General features: G+C 45.2%; 1 protein-coding gene across 8 annotated transcripts in view; it reads right to left on the bottom strand.

Moving 5' to 3' along the window:
* The window catches only part of SMG7 (SMG7 nonsense mediated mRNA decay factor), a 49,897-nt gene extending 34,840 nt beyond the window's left edge, over positions 1-15,057 (bottom strand). For 3 of the 8 annotated variants that reach the window (XM_021525109.2, XM_021525111.2, XM_077785500.1), the window contains exon 1: positions 14,952-15,053. In XM_021525109.2, coding sequence (XP_021380784.1) covers positions 14,952-14,980 — 29 coding nt within the window. In that variant the 5' untranslated portion in view covers positions 14,981-15,053. Of the gene's footprint in view, positions 1-7,601; positions 7,625-14,951 lie in introns of those variants that run through there. The other 5 variants (XM_021525112.2, XM_021525110.2, XM_021525113.2 and 2 more) reach the window with 4 other exon arrangements.
* Positions 15,058-22,982: the final 7,925 nt, after the last annotated feature.

The following is a 22,982-nucleotide window of genomic DNA, read 5'->3' as shown; positions in this document are numbered from 1 at the left end:
AAGAAGCAAGAGATTTTCAGCCTGTGGGTCATGGAATTATATGTTCCATGTGCCTTGGAAGGACACTGCTAACACACACCAACAATAAACACCTTTAACAGAACCATCTTATTGTCAATTTTACGTGCTAAGTAGTTTAAATCTTATTATTCCTCTTACAGGCAGCTGAAGCCAGGGTACAGCTAATTTCCTTGACCTGCAGTTTAATCAGATTATAGCTGTAGATCAAAGCCACAGAAACAAGTATTTCATCACCAGTAAAAAACCCCTACACTTCTGCAAGCAGATATTAAAGCAATCATCACCTGAATACAAACCTTTTCCACAGGGAATCCTGCTCTATTCCTTTTGGGTTCTCACTGTAGCTGAGGAGGATGTTGAGAAATGGGGACACAAAGCACGATTTTTCTTAATCCCATCTTCCCTCCTTCTCCTCTATTAGAAGCAAGTCATAATAATCATCCTCAAAACACATCCACCAAAAGCAACTCTTTCCAAGTTTGATCAGAGCTGACAATCCTCCTCCTTAGATAAGGGTAGAAGTATCCTTGCAGTCAGCTTCAATCAAACTCATTTTCTTCCTCCAGTTTCATGGAAGTCAGTTTCTTTGTCCCAAGATTTTAAAATGATGTGCCCCAAAGGTAAAAGCACTCCTAAGGGAACTTAAGGTGTTCTTATTCTCTGATTTATCTACAGAGAGGGAAATACAAATCTCCTACACTGCTCAGGCTTCTGGCATTCCACTGCCTCCACCAGGCTCTCCGCTCTCCCTCTCCTTACACAACCTGGAGTCAGAACGTGAGCTAAATGCCTCAGAAATGAGGTCCAGCCCTTCAGGATCAGCAATGTGCCTTGATCTTTTCCATAGAACTCCAAAATTTAAGCCAGGAGAGTAACCTGAAAACGATATACCCAATAACCTGTATTTTCCAATTCAAGCAAGAACAGCTGGCAATAAATATAATGTTAAGACTAGCTCAGGAAAGCTCAGCTGCGTTTCCATAGTAATTTTGTTTAGAAATACTGACTATGCTGTTCTTTAACCCATCATCTTGACCTACTAGTTATGTGGAATTTTATTAAAGACAGCAGGGATAAAAATATCCTCTAAATGGATGCTGCCCAACAAAGAAGAGCACAAAAACTCCAGTCACCTTTACTTTGTTTACGTTCTCGGACATGACAGGGTAGCTTCACAGGTAACCCTAACACTATTTTCAGTATAGAAAAATTCTGGTTTAGTAACAGTAATAAGAATTCATTAGCTACAAAAAAAGGCATGCTCAGGAAATAGTAAATGGATATTTAATATGTGTGGTGATCCAAGACACTGATAGATTTTCACATTAAGGAACACCTTCAAAAGGAAAGTAAATAGCAAACAGTAAAAACTAATACTTTTATGAAATATCCTGCCACATCCATACAGTACTGCATTTACCACACTGGCTGACAATATGTCAGCTTTGCAGCTGACCTGAGAATAAGTGAAAGGCAAAACATTTAAGATCAAATACATAATCCATCTATCTCCTCCAATCTTTACACCATTCCTTGGATAAATAGAGTTTTCAAAACTAAGGCAATCTTAAAGGTACAAGTGCACAAAAACTTCAAGATTGCCCTCCAATCCTCAGTCATTGACACCCCTCTCCCTTAAAGGAAGACAGACACCAAAACAAAACTCTGCTCCCTCACTACCCACAATAAGGAACTTTGGGGAAGCACACAGAAGGCTTACCAGTTCTTAGGACTACAGCCCTAAGAGGGAAGTGAGAGGCTTACAAATGAACTTGTCATGATAATTCCCACGAGGTTTTGAGACTGAGCAAGGAGAAGCAACAGAATTATTTTCTGAACAACAATAAAACCCCCCCGAATTATGTCCTTGTAATAAATGTATAGTGTGATGTTGGCTCTTGCAAATGTCAAATGTATGTTATAAGGTTAAAAGAAGTTCTGTTAAGATCTGGTGGGTTTTTAACATAAATTTTGTAACATTGAAAGTTGATCTCTGACCACTGGGAAAGTCAAAGCAAGAAGGACTGCACAGACTCCAAGAGGCGAGATGAAGGAAGAGCTGGGTTGGAAGGGTGACACATGCACGAGTGTGGGGAGGGTTGGCTTAGCAGGGGCTTGGCTTGTCAATAGCATAAATAAGGATTGCCATGGGTGTGGGCAGTGTGCCTCTGACTGCAGCTAAGCACCCAGCATTGTCTCTTTTTCCTTATTGAGTCCCTTGTTGTGGTTCAATAAACCTTTTAAAATTTTAAAAAGTGAAGGCGTCGTTTCTCACACCCTTTTTTTGCTCTTTCAAACTCTGATGAGAGCATACACTATCAGGTCTCAGTGGTGATAAACATATAGTAACACCAGCAGTAATTTTTTACATTACAGTTCCTGGCTTTATAAAACAACTTGTGTTAAGGGGCTGGAAGCTGCAGACGACAGATGCTAGAACAAGTGAACATTTCTTCTTTTAACAGCTTTTGCAATGAAAACAATTTCCAGAATTATGGAAAGTGCAGATATCTGAGCACTGAGATCAGCTTCAGATGGGTATCATCAAATCAGTTTCAGAAAGTTCTGCTCTTCAAGTCAGCCCTGCAGAAGCTTGATCAGGTCAGGCAGCAGATACCAGGCCCCTGGATGCTGCACAGGATCTCCCAGACAAGTGTAGAGAATCCAGTTCAAAGGAAGGAAATTACAGTCAGTTCAGTGCCATACTTGCCATGCAGACAAAATGTGCCCTCTCACCTGTCCAGAGCTGGAGAGCAGTGACACACATTTCCCTCTAGAAAGGCCACTCCACTTTGCATCAAGAGGGCAACAACTGCAGCATCTAAATTCTGACTTTCAGCTCTATATGTTTCCAGCTGCCTCCATCCTCCACTAACAGCTTGGAATATAAAACTCAGATCTCTTGCCCATTTTAGGTGTTCCCTACAGAACCCCTTCCTCTCAATCTCTGCCTCAAATTGCCCCTTGCATAGAGGCAAATGCTGACTTTTATGCTCAGTAAGGCTGGAATGACTCCAACACAGAGGAAATGATCACTTAAGAGGAGTCAGTTACTGGGAATTCAAGATACTGTCTTCATTGCTAAGCAGCAGATGGATAAAGAGCAAATCCATTAGATGGTACCACCAGAGGTGGCAGAAATAAAGCACAAGTAATGCCTCATACTGTGTTTGTAGCAAGTTAGCTATGACAGGTACAGTGGAGTCCAGCGTTTTCAACAAGTGCTCTCCAAGTTCTGATACTAAGATCTATGCCCAGATAGTCAAGGTCTTCTGAAATGTAAGCCTTAAAGCAAAATTGATATTTAAATATTGTGGTCATTCAGTAACTGTAAACTGGTTTTTGCCAATCCCATTTGTTTTATGAACTCCCAATCACATCAATATCACTCAAAGCACACATCTATGCACAAACATGACATACCCAGGTTTTAAAAACCTTCTCATTCTTAAGAGGTTTGAAAGGACACCACATGGTACACACAAGCCTTGACAAAAACACATCCTGATTACATCTGGATATGATCCTCATTGCAAGATGCATCTTAGAAATTATTTTAAATTCTCCATCTTGAAATTACATGCAAACCATACTCTGAAAGCACAGTAACAGCAGAAGGCTGAACACGAGTCAGGGAGAATTATATCCTCCATTTATGATAATTAAATGGGTACTCAGTACATCACTGGCAATCATTTATAGGAGTCTCATTAGCTGCTCCCCATTCTCTATCAGAAACACATACACAATGCTGTTCTGAGATAAATTCACTTTCCAGCTAGAGTATTCAAACAATTTCTGGCTTAGCAACACATGACTCACCTGCAGTCCCCTGCTGTTGGTTCTCCTCAGTTCAGGAGTGGCTCATCCAGAAGGGTTTTTGGCTACAATACCCAAGTCCATCACCAAAACACATGGTACTCCTGGAATATGGGAAGTTACTCTGTTCTGTATTCAGGGAAACCTATGACCAATCCAACCATCTCAGATCTAGCAAATGTTATTAGCACAGAAGAAGGGAAGCAGATGGATACACTACTACAAGAACTGTCCTCTCCAGGAAAGATGCAGCTTGATGCTTTTGAGGCCTATCAAACACCAAGAGGTCTGGAGGAAATCCAGCCTGGTTGAAGAGATGCAGCTCCTTGGCCCAAGTCCAGCTGACCTGTGCAGCTCTGCTCCAGCAGGCCCAAACTGCCTCCAAACAGATCTGCTGCCACCATTGCCCCACTGAGTGCTGCCAGGTACTCCCAGTTAACCAGTAACCTCCTTTCCTGTTTTGAAAACTAATGGATTGGTTAAGAGCAAGCATCTGAGTAAATTTATAACTCCCAAGGTTAAATCTACTTGTGAGGTCTAACTATTTTTATTTAAAAAAAAATAAATTATTTCAAATTTTAATCTCAAGACCTAAAGACACAGTCCTTTCTAGTTCTATGTCAGAAAAGTTCACATGATGTTCAGCTGACTACAAATCAGTATCTGCTTTATGAATCACATATGGAAAAACGTGGGGGTTTAGCAGACCTTTACTAAACATAAACTGTAGAAAAGAATAAAGTGAATGCAGTGTTCCAGATTGCAGTCTCCCTTTCAGCAGTCATACCAGACCTCATTATCTTCTGCAAAGGCTGAGGAAAAGGCTCCATAGCAATGGATTAACACATCCCACCTGAAAATAAAATCGAAAGCCTAGAAAGGCCCTCAAAAGGTTATATAGCCCATTCCATCACCCTGATGCTATTTCTGACAAAGATTTAGTTGCTTGTTTTTAAAGTCCTACCAAGTCACCTCCGTAGCCCAAGGCAGCACCCCAGACACTCTGCCAAACCATTCCCACATGGCATTATGTCTTGCCATCAGGAATTGCTGTGCCTTGGGTTCACCCACTCAAGCTCCTTCCTACCAAAATCCAGCAGCAAAAATCACCAACCTTGCTCAATCCACTGCTACTTTTGCAACATGGGGAAGTGTAGTGACTGTCCTCACTCAGAGAAGACATTCCCCAAATCTTTGAGGCATATTAAGCAAGAAGAGACAATACCATCAAAAGATTCAACATGTGACTACATAGTTACCAGTTAGAAACTCAACATTTCTGTTACTCAGGCTGCACAAGCCAATGCAGACCTTGCATTCCACTTTGCAAACAACTATAGACTGAATTTCACAGTCACTTGTTTTGTGTAGTATACCAGTATGTCCAAAAGGAGTTCGAAAATAGAATAATTTTGGCACTGTGCTTCAGCATTTGACAATAAAGCAGGGAAACGAGTTGAATCATGCTGCATTAGTACCAAAATCTGAAATCCATATGTTCAACAGCATTTTCCATTATACAAAAAATTTCCTGCACCTAAGTCCTTAAAAGCCCAAAGATCTTCATGTCTTTTGGATGTGTCCTTCCTGAAGACAAAACACTCTTGACCCACATCACCTAATGCACCAGCATAGCAGTTCTCAAAGAAATATTTCAGGAATTAACACAATCAGTTATGCAGGACAGAAGATACGTTTTTGTAACCATCTTTAATAAGAGTACAGAATTTTAACTGATCTTGAACGAGTATCCCCAAATTCTTAGCAGATAACATAATGTTACAGGCAGACATAGCACTTTTTTTAGTGCTGACTTCTGACTGGCCACCTATGATGGAAGAACCCAAAATAGTCTCTAGTTGCACAAGCAGCATCAGCAAGCACTTGATATCTTCATTAGAAACACACTCAAATATTTTTCTGGGAACTTTCAAGCATTAAAGATCATTTTAGTCCTTGATATCAAAACCAGAAAACAAATAGTCCAGCTGAAGTAAGAGCAAGCCACTCACCTACAGGTGTCTTTGCCCCAAGCCCCATACCTCCTACCATTTACCTCAAAACAAAATAAATCTCTAAATTCAATAGTCATGGTGTGTTCAAGCTGGGTGGAATACCTGCCAGACGTTCATGCCCTAGCATAATCTGTGTGACATGCTCATAAATTAAGGCCTGCTGTAATAATTCAGATGCATGTCAACAATGCATATTAAGGATTTTATCACTTCTTTTCTAGTTAAAGATTTCACATACATGTTCAACATTACACCTATCAATGGTATTAAGACAAATAAAAATCCTTCTTGATCTTTACTGCAAGATTACTCTGCATAATTTAATAATATAATTTACAATCATTGACCAATATAGAAATTTCAACTTTTTAAAACTGAAATAATATCTCCTTTATTTATCTAGTAACTTAAGCAGCATGTTTGAGCTCTAAGAGCTGCTTCAGTTTTCATGTTTTTATACAGTTTTTGTGGGTCTGGGTCTTTCATTTATACTTATAAATGTGGCTTAAATCCTTTGAACACAATTCTTACTGGCAGATTGGCTTTTTCCTAGGAATATCGGGCTGGATCAAGTCTCTCTGCTCACAACTGTGGTTATGGCAATATCGTTGACAAGTATTTACACTACTTCAAGACAGATATAAATACTTTACAGTAGTGTTTACACTACTTCAAGACAGACAATTTCAACAGCCAGAAGTCTTGCCCCATTCTTCCTTCTCCATAGGTATAGAGGATTAGCATTTCTATTTTCAGTTATTATTAGGCTAGTTTGGGAAATCTGCCCTAAAGATCCCTCATAATAGCTCAAGTGTACCTTGAATTAAGAGCATGAATGCCCAAAGGCCCTGCCAAAACCAATACTGTCTGCAGAAGGAACCAAAGCTGTCAAAGGTTGTTTGGGTTAAAAAAATATTATCACACAGTCACAGCTGTTTGACACACAGCAATATCCACATGCTTTCTCCACATCATGGCAAGACAAACACAAGACATGGCAAATCAAATACCAGGAGAATTTCACTGCAACAGACAGTAGCACAATTTACAGGACTATCATAAAATAAAGGGAGAAAATGGTCTTCCCAACCGATTTATCAAAAATTCATTTATTCTTCACATGTAGGGAAGTTAAGATGTGGTAAATAAGACAGCACAGACTACAGGGGGGTCCAGGGGGCCCAAAACAGGCAGGCTCCAAACAAACTGCCCTCTGCCATAGCCTGACCAAATAGGAACAACGCTCAAGGCCTCATTAAATCAAGGCATCATGAAACACCAAAATCTGAAATAAATAATACCCAAAAGGTCCATTTTTCTGTTTTCCAAAGAGAAAGGTAGTTTCCTTTAAGTAGTTCAAGAAATGTTCCCCACACTATTTTGGCAGAATCTGTCTTAAATGTTCCACACTCAGAGGGAATTTCCCATTTTCTAAAGAGTAGCTCTCAGATAATTCAGCTGTACAACAAGCAGGGCCTGCAGACTAAAAACAGACAATGCTTCAGAGGAGAGGAGGGGGAGAAATACAATAAAAATCAGCTTTACTAATACTACCATTAGACAAAGCAAAAAGTGTTCAATGAGGCTGAGCACTAGAGGACACTTTCAGCACCAAAAACAATGAAATAAAAAAACTAAAAATAGACTGCTGATGTATTCAGCACATCATAAGTACTTTCAGAAATATTATCTTTCTTTTCCCTGAAGATGGAAGAGAATATTAATTCTAGCAGGACTTCTAAGTACCTCAAGGGTATCTCTGCTTTGAGTCCCATCAGTGAAATTCAGTCTGTCACCCACAGCTCTGTTACAATCCAAATAGATTCAGAGACTCCTGAGCCTTCTGGTTCCTTATGATAATCCCTTGAGTGTAGAAGCCAGTGTGAATAATCCAAGAGAAGTCCGACTGGAATACAGAAAGAAGAGAAAGCACACCTAATGTCATCCAATAAGTTTATTCCACCCCAGCTCACAGGATTACATTGCTCTGAACAAGTACCTGCTGATTTAACTCAGAGGAGTTTAAACACCCAGCTTCAGAACACTGTTTAAGTAATTTCCCCCTCATTTGGTCATCTGGGAAGTCCCCAAGTTTACAATGAAAAATTCATCTTAAATTCAAATGGGAAGGGGAGCAGTGGGCAGACAAGTCCAGAAACGTGGCCCAAAGGCAGGACTTGGAGCAGGGCTGAACAAGTGGCAGCTGGTGATGACTCCAGTTCAGCTGTAATGCTTCCAGCAATACCCTGCCCAGTGCAACAACTCAAGTGCTCAGCAGGCACACACAAAGCCACCAGCCCTCCACCCTGGAATGATTACCCAGAGTCCTCAATTCACTTCACAACAAACAATTTGTTATTCCTCTATTCTGTCCACAGCAGTAAGAAGAAGAAATAAGATACCATATCCCTCCCTGAGCACAGGAAAACCTGTGTTTTCCCAAACACCACTGAAATCGATGACCTCCCTTATAATACATTGAAAAGTACAGAACAAAAGTATGCATCTCTGCTAATGATTTTAAGGAAAAAATCTGTGGGTTTATTCCCCTCCTGCCTGACAGCAGCTGTGCAGTTTTTCCAGTAAGATGAGGACAATCCTCAAGTTCAAAGTAATGAAAGCAACAACTAGTATCCTCCCACATATATTCCTTACAAATTATAGCTTCATTCTTCAACTGCTCTTCTACCAGCCTGCTGCTATGAGTGAATCTCTGCAATTGTTGCGAAGATGAAGAACCCTTAAACCTCTACAATCCCCAGCCAGCTCCTCATCCAACAAAATCAGATCCTACAGCAAATTATACTCTCTTCCCTCCCCAGCCACCATGCACTTGAACTGCAATTACTCCTCTTCTATACTCATTTTTGCTGGCTGAGCAAGGCAGGGAACATGCCAAGGCATTTATCCATCAAGTCACTGTCTTCTCCCATCAACCCAACCTTTCTTTCTCCAATAGGGAATGCCCACAACAGCCAATGTGGCAAACTAAAAAAAGTAGGGAAGCTTCAGTTTCCAGATACACTGATTTAAACAGATTTAAGTTGCTTTTGTGATACAATTCAGTACCCAGATCAGCTTATTTAGAGGCTACAATCATCTCACTGGATCAAGCTATGGTTACTTGTAACAACTTCTTAGGACAGAAGAAACAGATTTTACAAGTACCCAGAATATCACAGCATACTTTACACTGAATACTTAAATGAAACAGCTAATTCACCAAGAAAATGTATCTTCCTACCATGCAGTGAAATGAAGAAACTGGGGGGGAAAAACTCTCCAACCCTCAGGCATGGGGGCAGCCTTCTCAAAACGCTTTGGTGCCCTCCCTCATTAACACCTCAGACAAATATCACCTGGTTTTACTGCCACAACAGAACTTGCTCTTTTCCAATAAAGATCAAACAACATAGCAATACGCAGGTTAGAACAAGAACTAATCACTACAGGAATCATCCCTGCCATTAAAAAAAAAAAATACAGCTGTAACTTTACTTACACTAACCTGCACTTCTAGGTCACTGGAACAGTGTGGTGCAAGTAACCTCGTAGCAGAGCACAAAGTGCAGTAGGAGCATACACTGTTCTACAGCAAGGGGAATCTCTCAGTACAGACTGGAAAGAGGGGTATGGTTTGTTGACAGTGAAAACAAGTACATTCTATAAGGATGATATTCTAGATACAGCTACAGCCATATTCTAGGAAACAGGACACTAGTTACTAGGGTTGTGGGTCAGTGAGCACTTTATTGATAATGAGCACTATCACTCCCAGCAGCAGTCCCACCCCACTCTTAACCATTAGTGCTTCAATCCTGTTGCACACAACATCACCCTTTTTGTCAGCACATCTGTAGTAACACGATGAGTGGGATCAGGAAACCTACTTTGACCAAACCCCATGGGTAAGAAACAAAACAAAAGCAGTTTTAACCTAGTGTGGTTCCCCAGTTCAGCTTACTTGAGACTTGGCCATAAACTTACAAACTTATGCCATCCCATCAGGGTTAAGGGTGAGGGAGAGTGAGACACTTCCATCAAGAGCTGTTCAAGTTTAAAACCCACCTTTGGTCTGTATGGCCAAGCTTTTGCCAGGTGCTAAGCAAGTCACATTCTCTGGTTACTGCAGCCCTCTTTGGCACATGTTCACCTTCCTGCCAGTCCCTCCAGCAGGAGAATATGCCCAGCACCTGCTAACCTGCACAGGCACTCCCATCCCTCCTGTCACCTCCCTACAGAGGAGGATGCTCAAACCCCAGCACAGAAACAAACACACCACAGCTGAGGGAAAGTTCTGGAAGTGCTGCTTTACCCCAGCTGGGCTCTGCCTGCTTCTCTCTCACCAGGCACACCCATTGGATCACCCAGCCATCATCACCTAACCAGCTAACTTTCACCAAGTTATAATGGCAGCAACCAACTTCAGCACACTTGAACAAGCCTTGTTTCCTCAGGAATCTAGGTTTGAAAAACAAAAAATTACCACAGGTGTGACAGTGACTTTAGCACAAGTTGTCCCTGGGTGACTGGAGGATGCTCAATAATTTGGATGCCCATGATAGGAAAAAGGGAACAAGTAATTGCTGCCCAGACACCTGAGGAGTATAGTGTGTGTCTTCAGGCTCTCAGCAAGATGTATTTCCTTCAGCAGAAAGCTCAGTGGGGAATTGCTTGACACTTTTCTGATTGTGAGTCTTTTTACTTCATAGGTCACCACAAAAAGCTTTTTGATCCTAAATAAATAGCAGCCATCATCAACCTTTAACTTTTTACATCAATTACTCTCACCCTCAAAGAAGAATAAGAAATGTTGCTCATATTAAATACTGGCAGAAATTCTAGTTATCAAATGGTGGAGACATCTTTTATAGAGAAAAAAAGAGACAAAACTAGAAGGGAGACTTTATGATCCCCCCCAAAGAAAACATCACGCTATGAGGTGTCTCCTGGAAGGCTAAAGCAGGCCCTACTATGTGTCCCCTGCCTAAAATTCAAGAGTAAACACTGTATGAAGGTAGCATTAATCATTTCAGAAAACAAAAAGCTGGAGGGAATACCTTCCAACACTAATTTGGTCTTGTTCAGATACCAAGACAAATCAAGAAAGCTGTGGAACAACTGGAGCAACGCCTCCAGAGCAGTCAGGGCTGGAGCGCTTGCATTTGGGACTGGAGGAAAGGCTGTGGGAGCCTGGCTAGGTCACTCTGAGGCAGGGAAGGCTCCAGGGCACCCACAGCTGCCACATGCCTCCAGGGAGGGGATTGAGAAGATAGAGCCAGGCTCTTTGTGTGGGAGGGAGCACAAGAAACAATGGGCATAAGATAAAACAAGAGAGGTTCAGACTGGAGGTACAGAAAACCTTTTCCACCACAAGGATATTCAAGCTGCCCTAAAAGGCTAAAATGTCTCTGTCCCTGGAGGTTTTCAAGCCCTGGGCACTTGGCCTGAGCCCAGAGCTGTCCCTGCTGTGAGCAGGAGGCTGGACAGGAGCCTCATGAGGCCTTTCCTCCAGCTTTGTGATCCTGCCAACTCCAAGAAGTCCACTGCAGGGACACAGGGTTCTCTGTTAAGAGGTTACATTTACTAACTTTTTCCTTCATGCACTCCCAAGATAATTAAATAACTGACTTAGTCTTGCTGAGACTCATTCAAACAGTATTCTGGTTGGTACCTTTCCATCACCTCTACATCATCCTGACCAGGAATCATCACCAGAACATGCTCACACACAGACTGCAATTACCTCCTCTATACCCTTCTCCTTTAAAAGTGAAGAAACACTGCAAAGAGGTGTGTCACAGGCTGGCAGACAGCAAAGGAGTAACCATGAAGAGACACAGCAGATGCAGAAGTTAATGGAGCTACTGATGAGTCTTTGAAAAAGAGACCCACAATTTGAATTATTAAAGCAGTCAAACCTTTAATGAATTTGGTCATAGCCTCATCATAAGGCTACAGGAAACTACCTGCTGCTTCATCAGCACTGGAAGTTCTAAGCAGTGCTCAAGCCCTGTAATTCAAGCACTTTTTATTCTACATTTGTGCTTGTGCTAAAAGCCATGGTTTACCAGAGCAACGCCACATTTAACTGGTAACTGAGCTCACATCTTTTTGAAATGCAATTGAGACAATCATATGTCAAACTGCTAAACTTCTGAAACCTAGTTAACCCCTTTTTGAACATTAACATATAAAATTGGCATTGAAGATAATTTCTCTAAGTGAATAAACATGAACTAAAGCTAAACACTGCTTATAAAATGGATGTGCTTAGAAGTTTCTGTGCTATTGTGTCAGAAATCCTATCAGTGATATTCTCCTTAAAAGTGACTTATTTTATATCTAGCAGGACACATTAAATGTTTACTTCGAGACAAGTGCCCCATGAGATTAATTTACTTGTAGCATGGATACAAATTTTCAGGCAGCTGTAATGAACAGATTCACCTGAACAGGAGACTTGAACAGTGCCCCTGTTTCCTAAAATATCTTTTAGGTTCTTGTCTCCTGAAACAACCTGAAAGGTCTACTCACCTAACCAGATGCAGTGCAAGTCTTTGAGAAGTGACTAAAAAAATTACTCCAGAGAATCATGTGGGAAACTAGATGGGAGAGAATACACCCTAATACTCTTGACAGGTGACTTTGGAAAGGATAAAACTGGGAAAGCAAAATTCCTAAAAATCTATTGCAACATAGGAAGATTGCTTAAAAACAGACTCTCCTGTAACTTTTCAAAGACTCAGTACATGAAGCCTGACCTTATTTGCTCTTCCTGGAAGACTTCTGTAGGGGGCTCATGTGTTCCTCAGTTCTCACAGGTTGATTGAAGGGGCACAGTCCTTCAAGGATAGCATTTTAAAATAGCTGATTCACACACATACAGAAAGCAAGAACCCAGAAGTGGAAGAGTTAAGGTAGTCCACCTAAAAGTCCATTCTTCCCCCTTCATCTTTTCAACAGATTGATTCTTGCAGAGTCATCATTTCACTAGATAATCAATCATTACATGTTCACCTTAGAAATCTGCCTCATTTCTGTCTAAAATCCAAATACATAGAAAAATGACTTCTTGCAGAAACTTTTCTGTCCCCCCTTAGTGTTAAGACAATGAAGACAGCAGAGACTACTTGCTCATGTCTTCATTTAGCAAAATGTTTTGTTAAGCTGCCCTCTCACATTGTTACACTTTGGTCTATTCCTTCTTCATTACAGTTGGACTGAGCCTGTCCTGCCACAGTAAAAAGAAGGATGCCCTCCTCCTTAAGACAGAGGAGCAACAGAACTGGCTCGGAGAGTCTGAGGCTTAATTCCCAGTTCCCTTTATGAGCTTGGGCTGCAGTAATCTGCAGCTGCGTTTCTGCCCTATGCAAATCGAGCAATTTAAATGTACGTTCTGTGGATGCAAAAAAGCATTTCACAGCTTTTCAAGGAAACGTCCCCCGAGCATATCTTCTACACAGAGAACAAACCCAAATGGTCTTTAGAGGCAGAAGGAAGATGATGGACTACAGAATGCTTGAAAAGTTTAGAAGGGGGACTGTCCTGTTGTTTTAGGAAGAGAAGGTTCTTGATGACAGACACTGACATTAGTTATGTGCACACATGCCTGCCTGTTGCTTTGGCACAATATAAACAAAGCAATCAGGAAAAAGCAGGAACAACCCAGGATGAGCTGAAGTGTGGGAGGAACAAAGAGAGGAGAAACTGGTGATTCCTGCCCACAGCTTGCAGGAAGGATTTCCAGCTTGGCACAGCAAAATCCTAAGGAAGAGCCTGGTGGTGCAGGAGGGTGACAGGAGCAGGGACATGTGTAACATGGTACAGCCTTCCACAACCCAAAGCAGCCACAAGAAGGGACAGGAAGCCAGATGTTACAGTATTATTAAGACACGTCCTACAACAAAAAAGAAAGTTTTTTTGCTGGTAGAAGACTCCTAATAATAAAGTATTTTAAAGTTTTGTCATAATGTAAGAGGAAAGAAAGAGTACAGAAGTTTCATAACAGCATAGGTGTACTCACCTGGAAGAGCACAAGATCATAAACTCACTATTAGATAAAAAAGATTACTTTTTCTTCTTTTTTGAAGAAATAAACCTGAGGTAGGATCTGGGATAATAGAAGTAAGCAGAGATAAAAGCCAAGATGAGGACAAAGGGAGGAATCTGCAGAACAGCAAGGAGACACTGCTGAAGTATTTCAGAACTTCGTATAGAAAGTGCCTTCAAAGTGTAAAATCCTCATTGAATTCATTCTTTCTAAATCCTTCCCAAGCCCTGAACTCCTCAGAAGGAATATGCATGCCCTTTTGGCATACCTCCTCCTTCTCCATGAGGTGTTCTGGAAGCATCAGGGGTAACACAACACGATCAACCTGGACAGTTGGTACTTTACAGCTACTGAAAAGCCATTTGTAGCCCAGGACACTGCTTTCCTAAACCACGAGCATTTGGGTATAAGCTCAGCCAAACAGTAAGTTCACCCCAAAGCCTATCGTACCAATGTGAGCTACCTCGTGCTCTCGACTCGAGGGACTCAGGAACGGCTGTCTGAAACCACAGCCCTGGCAGCCTCGCTGCTCTCCCAAGCGCTGAGCTGACCGTCCCCGGCACGGGCCGGCTGTGCCAGCCGTGACTGAGGGCTTCCAGCTGATGGCGAGGGCTGAGACACGGCTCCTGCTACTGTGGTTCTCCCAGAGCAGCTCCCGGGGCTGCGGGCACTGCTCCCGCTCCGCAGCCGGGCTCCAACCCCGCGCTCGCTCCGCAGCGCTGGGCTGCCCTGCCAGCTCCTCGGGAAGCGATGGAGAATTCCAGCAGGGAAGCGGGCGGACTCTGCCACCCTCCCCGCTCCAAGGCACCGCCGTGACCTTGCTGGGGAGCGCTGGGCCATGCGGCAGCCAAGCCGCGGGGCTGGGGAGCGCGGCGGCCGGGTCGCGCAGCGCGGCCGGGTGCGCGGCCCGGCCCGGCCCGGCGCTCGCGGCCCGGCGCCGCCGCCGCGGCGAGGCCCGAGGGCCCCGAGCCCGCCCGCTGCCCGCCGCTCCCGGGCCGCCCGGCCGCGGCCCCGCCTGCCCGCCGCGCCCCGCGGGTGCTCACCGGAGATACTGCGCGCACAGCAGGCTCATCCTCCGCCGCTCGCCGCCCGTCCCGCCGCGGCTCTCACAGCCCGGGCCGGCCCGCCGCCCCCGCGCCACCGCCGCCGCCGCCTCCCGCCGCCGCCATCTTCCCGTGCAGGGCCCGCGGGGAGGAAGGGGCGGGGTGTCCCCGCTCAGCGCTCCGCTCGGGCAGCACGGCCCGCGCCCCGCCGGCCCCGCCGCTCCGGCCCCTCGGCGGCCCGGGCAGCCCCGGCCCCGCCGCTCCGGCCCCGGCGGGTCCGCCCGCCGCTCTCCCGCTGAGCCGCTGCGGCCCTCCCGCCGCGCCGGCCGCGCTTCCGGGCCGGACCCCGCCCCCGCCGGCACTTCCGGCGGCGCCACCGGCAAACCCTTCCCCCGCCCGCTGCCATGGCAACCGAGGGGGCGGTGCGCCGTCGCCATGGCAACCGCGGCGCATCGCGGGGCCTGCGCCCGCGGCCCGGGCCGCGCCGCCTTTGTCGCATCTGCCCTCCCCGCCCGCGCAGGGCCGCGGGCCGACAGCTCCCGCCGGCAGTGCCCAGTCACAGAACTACAAAAACGCAGAATGGGGCAGGCTGGAAGAGACCACAGTGGGTCATTGGGTCCCACCTCCCTGCTCAAGCAGGGTCATCCCAGAGCACATGGCACAGGATTGTGTTCCGACAGGTCTGGAATACCTCCAAGTGAGAGACTCCACACCCTCTCTGGTCTCTGTTCCAGTGCTCAGTCACTGCACAGGAAAGAAGCTCTTTGTCATCTTCAGGTGGAGCTTCTTGGGCATCCATTCCTGCCCATGGTCTCTTCTTGTCCCATTGCTGGGTCCCAGGGAGCAGAGCCTGGTCCTTGCTCTGAGCCCTCCCTGCAGACAGGGACAGACAGGGATGAGGGCCCCTCTCACTTGGGTCTGCTCTTGAGGCTGAACAGCTGCAGGTCCCTCAAGAGAGCTGCTCCATGCCCTTCCTCATCTCCTCAGCCTCTGCTGGACCTGCTTCAGGTCTCTCCTGTCCTGAGACAATTAGATCACACTGAATAAACTGAAGTTTATTTTCTCCAGGCTGAACAACCCCAATTCTCCGAGCCTTTCCTCATAACAAAGCTGCTCCATCCCTCTGATCATCTTGGCAGCCTTGTCTGGGCTCGCTCCACAGCTTCACATTCTTCCTGTGCTGGGGACTCTGGAGCTGGACATGGTGCTCCAGGTAGGGTCACCTCAGCATGGAGCCAGGACATGGGCACATCAGGCAGTAACCTTGCACCTGGGTGCAACATTCTATCACAGCTCAATATTTACAGTATTTCTACTATTTATCCCATGCTGACTTAGTGACTTGATTTGTGCTTCAATTTGGTTTTTTATGGCAGGAAAATTCCCACTGAGTTCAGTGTCCATTTGAGCAAATGAGCCAGCCTGAAGAAATGAGGCAGAGGAAAATTTGGGATCAGATGAGCACGAGGTGGCTGGCTACTACAAGTTGTGTCATTTGAGTCTGTAAGTGACCTGAGGACAAAATGAAAAATCATGTTTGGAAAATATATCCCCCACGTTTTTTTCAGGTTGAAAAAGGGAGCATGTTTAAGGAAACTCTTTTCAGGGCCCCACATGTTCAAACAGGAGCCTTGCAAGGCTGCAGAATGGTTTTCCTGGTTTCATTGTGACCAGGGCTGGGCAGCGAGCCATGGGAAAGCTCCCGTGGAATCCTGTGCAGCCCCTCAGGCAGGGCTGCAGCAGGACCAGGGCTCAGCTCCATCCCTCCAGCCTCTCAGCTGCAGAGCAGGAGCAAACTGGTTCAGCACTGGGCAAACTGGGGCTGCTGCTGCCTGCCTGGAGCCTGTCCTGTGCTGCCCAGGCTGAGTTTGTACTCTGAGGGTCTATGTTCTGGATCAGTGCACAAATGCTGTTCTTAGAAGCTGCATCTCTCAGGGCACATTGTCCAGGACTCTCCCCAGACCCTTCACGCTGTGTGAAGGGTCTGGGGACCCCTCCCCTGAGGAATCTGTATGATTGGGAGCCTTATTCTTCTGCTCCTCAGCCAGCATGCTCCATCAGGGCATCTTGCACCTGATTGTGGCCTTGCAGTACCTGAAGGGCCAACAGGAAAGACAGAGAGGAGCTCTGAACAAGGGCCTGGAGTGACAGGACAAGGGGGAATGGCTTCAAACTGCTAGAGCTTGCCTCATTCCAACCCCTCTGCCATGGGCAGGGACACCTTCCATTATCCCAGTTTGCTCCAAGCCCCATGCAGCACAGCCTGGAACACTTCCAGGGATGGGGCAGCCGCAACTTCTCTGGGAACCTGTGGCAATGTCCACCCTCACAGGAAAGAATTTCTTCCTGATATCCCATCTCACCCTGTCCCCTGTCAGCATGAATAAAGGCATTCCCCCTTTTCCTGCTGCTCCAGGCCCCTGTCCAAAGTCCCTCTCCCTCTTTCCAGTCAGTTCCCTTCAGCTACTTGGAGGTCACAATTAGGTCACCTGGTCACCTCAAAACCTTCTCTTCTCCAGGTGAACAATCCCAATTCTTGTATCCATTCTTGATGAGCACAGTTCTCATCCAGGAGACCACAAAGTGCTCCCTGGAGGCATCACACTCGTGCTGGGTCAAGCACAAAGAAAGAGCAGCAGCATCAAGGCAGAGGCCGTCTTGTTTAGTCTTGTCTGGGTCCAAACCACTGTCAGAGCCACTCCAAAAGATCAGAGAGGTTCCCATGGGGCAGAACTGACTTCTGAGTCTGGGGTAGTAGGGAACAGGCAGCCCTGGATAATTTCAAGAGAATCTGTTGGGTGTCATTGCCAGTGTTATTTAACTTCCTTAATGCCAATATAAGTTGCCAAGCAGAGCTACCCCTAAGAGCAGCTGCATGGAGAAACCTGGGTCCATCAGGACAACCTGCCCAGTCACAAAGTCTCCCTTCACCTTTTCTCACTCCTCTTTAATATCTTCCAGACAAAGAAGCAAAGGATGTCACAATCTTTGCAGACTTTTCCTTGTTTATCACGGCTTTTTCTCTGAATTGTGGGGACTTTTGCTTTCCTCTGAGTTTCTGCACTGTTGAAATAGATCTCCATTAGGACAGCATGTACATGAGTTTCTCTCCCACACCATCTCTTCTTGACTCTTAGAAGGCTTTTTCACAACTCCAGATTTGCTGTCAGATTGTCCCACATAACATTTCTGAGGGCTTGATATTGCTGCTGTTTGCTTTGCTCTATTTCTTATGAAATTCTAATTCAAACCTCCTGTTGCACACAGCAAGGGGATCATTTACTTCTATTTAACGGTGACCCCCAAATCAATCTTCCCTTACTTTTGTTCCAAGAGATTTGTGATAAAAGAAGCAGATTTCTTATAGAGGTCAACTTGAATTATCTTCTTTGTTATTTATGGGTCAATAACTGTAGTCTATCATTTTATTAATATCAGACCATGGGAAAGGATTTAGTCCCCAGAGAAGGAGGGTAGACCAGAGACACTGTGAACCTATTGAATAATTCCAGCCCTCAGCCACAATGGAGCCAAAATGCCCAGGAGTGAAGCTGCTCTGCTCTCCAGAGGGAAGGTTTTGTAGTACCAAACATGATTCCATTTTACATCCTTTAACTGTCTCTGTCACCATAGCTCAGCATTTCACAGACCTTGGATGTGTTTATCCTCAAAACACCTCTAAGATGTAAGCAAGGACCATCCCCAGATGGCCCTTAACAGATAGGGCAACAGAAGAGATTGCTTCAAGGTCATTTAAGACAACAATAGAGAGGTGGACCATGTGGAGCCTGCTTCCATCTTTCTTCATTAACACATCTTTAATTGTCCTGAGAGGCTCACTGAGTTAGAGGTCTCTCCTTTGTGTGCAGATATTCTGCCCATTTTCATGCACAGAGGGGGCACTGGACTGCCCTCTGTGCCAAACTTTGGCTTTTATGTCTTTGAGACATCACATTCTCCTGCTGTTAGGCATGAAAACCTGGGATCAAGCAAAAATGAGTGAACAGCTCAGCAGCTGAATGATGAAACATCAAATTCTCTGCAGGTTTGGTGATTATTTCAATCTAAATGTTGTGATGTGGGGAATTAGCATTTAACAGCATTTGAAGGAAGAAACAAAGCATGAAGATAACTAAACAATCCTAATTTTGTCCTCTATTCTTCCTGATCGGTAATTATATTATCACGAGTAAAGTGTATTTGTTGTCATCCCAGATTATCCTACTTAGGTTTTGCATTGTTAGTGACAAAAGTATCATCTTATCCTAATAATAACCTCTTTTCCCCAAATATAACCTGTATGTAAAACTTCAGAAATTTCAACTGTGTACAGATTTGTTAAGCCTTTATTATTCCCTTGCAAATACCATCCAGAAGAAAGAAAAAAATTACAAAATAGGCCTCATTTCTTAGAGAAATTGCTTCCAATCCTTATAATTAATAAAGTGATGAATTTCCTTTTAATTTTTTGACAATAAGTGCTGCACATTCTGGGCAGAAATACCCTTTCACACTAACTAAAACCCAGCTCACTTTCGGAAGGGAGAAAGCAAGAAGCCATTCCCAGGGATCCATGCTGAGTGCCTCGGCCTCACTCCCCATCCCAAGAACCCAGCTACAATCCCACCTGCACAGGTTGATCCGAGCTGTAACCTCAGAAACATTAAAAGGGCTGCCAAGCTAATTGCATCTGTGGCCAGTGTTCAGCTGGTGTTGCTGAGTATGGGCAAGAGAGCAATGGGTTCCCAGGCTGACCTTCCCCAATCAAGGAGATTGCCTCGAGTATCATCCCCGTGTCCCAGAAACACTGCACAGCACTGGGGATCAGCTCCCAGAGGCCACAGCCAGGGTGTTTTCACAGAGCAGCATAGAGGAAAGAAAGAGAAAGCAATTTCTATTCTGCTCCTTGTTTTCCCATGTGGAATGTGTTTGGAGAATTGTTTACCTGGGGTGATTGCTTGATTGGGTTCTGGTGAGGACTGTTTGAGCCTGATGGCAAAGCCAATCCACCTGGGGCTGGATTCTCGAGAATAGGGTCACGAGTTGGTGTTGAGTTTGATTTAGTAGTTAGAACAAGTAGGTTTGTCATTTTAGTGTCTTCCTTTATATAGTATATTAATGTATTATATCATAGTTTTAATAAAGAAATCATTCAGCCTTCTGAACTGAGTTGGACATTATAATTTCTTCCCACTGAGTTCACCTGTGTTTTACAATACATGTCTTTTGCTGGCTGCTTTTCAGCCTTGCTTACTCCCTCCTTGTTTAATGTCTGCTCCTACAAAGGGTCATCCAAAATGGAAGATTTCTCCCTTTGGGCCAGGCTGTCCCACCCCATTTGTTCTCAGACCTGGTCACCATGGGTTTGGCAGCTTCCCCATCTCAACTCCCACCATAGCAGCTACTCCCAAATGCTTCCATTTATTGTTCTATGCCATTGTTCCATGAGCAACTGGGTCAATTTGGCCTGTCTGGCCTGGCCCAGTCTGCCAGTTCAGTCTGGCTTCCTTATATTTGCAAATCCTTTCCCTCCCATGGGCTGGGTTTGCAAGCCTGAGTTTTGGCTAGATACATTCAGGTTATATCTCAAAAATGGGTATAAACTAAAAACCTGCTTTTATGGGAACCAGGGGTTTTATTCCAACTGGGCCACCAGGTGAGCCCTTATTCAAGATTGTTTTGCTCATTAATTCTCAAGGAAAGGCTTCTTTATTTTTTTTTCATTTTTTCTTTTAAAGTGCATTATTGTATTACAAAAATTTCTTAGTCATAGGGCTGGCATGTGGGGAGCAGAACTGAATCCGCTTCTTAGTCCTTGTTAGAAAAGGCTACAAAATGTGTCAGGATGGGTTCACAGATGGTTTAAGCCCCTCTAATTGTCCTTTTCTCTGATAGATTTGAGCTCTTTTGAAGAGTTTGCACACTGCCAGTTTAAAGGCTTAAGCTGGAAGGTTTCTCTTCCTGCTCCCAAGAGGAGGGACAAGGTGAGAGGCAGTGCTGGGAGAACTGAGGGGTCCCCATCCCACACCCTAGTGAACACAGCCATGATCTTTCTGCCTTCTCCTGCATGGCCCCCTGCTCTTGATGCCTGGCTGTGCAGATGGTGAAGAGTTGGAGAAATCCATGTGCAGAAACACCCCTGGTGTGAGCCACAGGCCTCAAGTCCCTTTGGCAACGATTTTGCAGTGCTGATATGAGCTCCCTGTGTTTCTCCATGCTGTTTTCTTCCTCAGGGAATAAACCCCAGCTAATCATCCTTCTGCCCTCTCTGTGTCCTGCTGTACCAGCTCTGCAAGTGGCAGATGGCTGCTTGCCACCATGGGCTGCCTTGGAGCTCAAATCCACTGGGGCTCTCAGGGTGCTCCAGCACTGCACAACAATCCCTGGCAGGGAACATCAGGCTCTTGCAGCTGGGGCTGTTGTCTTCAGTCATGAAAAACCTGCACCCACATGTCCAGGAAAAGCAGCAAGTAAAAGAAAATACATGCCGAGTTGGAAAACACTGAGGGGGAAAAAGGTGAAATAACCACGGCACAGCCTTGCAGGCGTCGCTCCCGCACCAAAACCTGCCGCTGCTCCCCAGCCAGCAGCGTTGCTAAGTGACAGCTGATTCACCACATCACTCACCAGGCAGCAGGAAAGCCAGGGAAGAGCTACAGACAGGGCTGCCCAGAGCTCATCCTCACCATGGCCTGGCGGCGTTGGCCAGACCTCGTCCCCACCATGGCCAGGCAGTGCGTAACCTACATCGGGACAGGGGATCTTGATCTTTCACTGGTGCTTAAGGTCAAACCCGGGTGTGAAACAAAGCAGGCAAAGAGATTCAGCTGCATGCAGGAGCTGTCAGGACCAGTGGGATGTGTTTGGCATCACCAGGCAGTGGGAGAACTTGGCCACTGGCAGTTTTGTCCACTTGTGCCTTCTGCGACAGCAGCACTTGATGCTCCTACAGCTGCAGGTTGTATAAGCTACGAAAGGGAAAACATGCTCCCCTGCAAAATTTCCTATGCAAAATTAGCAGGGAATGGGGTCAGGATTAATAAAAAATTCAGCTGTCTCACCTCAACTTCAGCCTCTTATGTATAAAAGGAATCAGTGAAGAATTTTCTCGTAAAGAACACGTCCCCATATTTCATATCAGGGCAGTTGTACCACCTCCAAGGGAAGTGGGTAGGACACCATCCTTAGTAGGAATGTGCAGGAGAGGAGCACTCATTTCCCTGCTGGCAAGACCTGTGGTTTTAAAGGCAGAGTTATGCTGTGCACAGTACCAGTGGTAAACTGCAGAAACACTTCTTTTTCCTAAAGTCATGAGTCTCTCCTCTTCAGGGTAAGCTTGGAGGAGCAGCAGAGGAAAAAGCCCAACACAGCCCCAAAATCTAATCCCATTGAATGTCCATACAAAGCCAGTAAGAAGACAGAACAGGGAACAAGGGGCAGAACACTCTGCCTGTCTCAGAATCTCTCTTCCTCAACACCAGCTTAGTCTGAGATAAAAATCAGGATAGAAATAAAACCCCAGAGGTGAGCCAGAAATAGATGGAAATATAACCCCAGAGTGAGACAGACCACCCCTTGATATCAGTGTGTGCTCCTGAGAGTGTGAGTGCAGCCAGGGCCTCCACAACAAGGATTTAAGGGTTCCCTGAACAAACAGATTCAGCATCATCTTGGGTTCATTCCCTAGTGATCTTGCTCCATCATATCACTCAGGCTGATAAGTATCCCAGTACCTGGCTGAGCTGAGAGGGAGAAAGTTTTTCAGTAAAAGACTGTAAATAATTAATCTTAGCAGGACAAGGAGAAACATAGCACAGTGCTGTGGGTAGGGCTAAAAGCCTCTGCCATGAAAAGGCAGAAATTAGTGTCTGGGGAGTGTTCTCTTATGGACAGAGGAGGAAGACAGATGAAGGTAGCAAGGGAGATCTGTTGGTGGCAAAAAACTCCCTGCTGAGAGGAAAAGCTGTGTACAGGAGCCAGAGATAAGGCCAGGACAGACTTTGGGAAGGGGCTGAAGGCAGCTGCATGCAG

Source organism: Lonchura striata, chromosome 9 (assembly GCF_046129695.1).
Source record: "Lonchura striata isolate bLonStr1 chromosome 9, bLonStr1.mat, whole genome shotgun sequence".
In the NCBI taxonomy this organism is placed as follows: Eukaryota; Metazoa; Chordata; class Aves; order Passeriformes; family Estrildidae; genus Lonchura; species Lonchura striata.
Note: the sequence above shows the minus strand (reverse complement) of the source record. Positions and strands in the feature narration are given on the sequence as shown.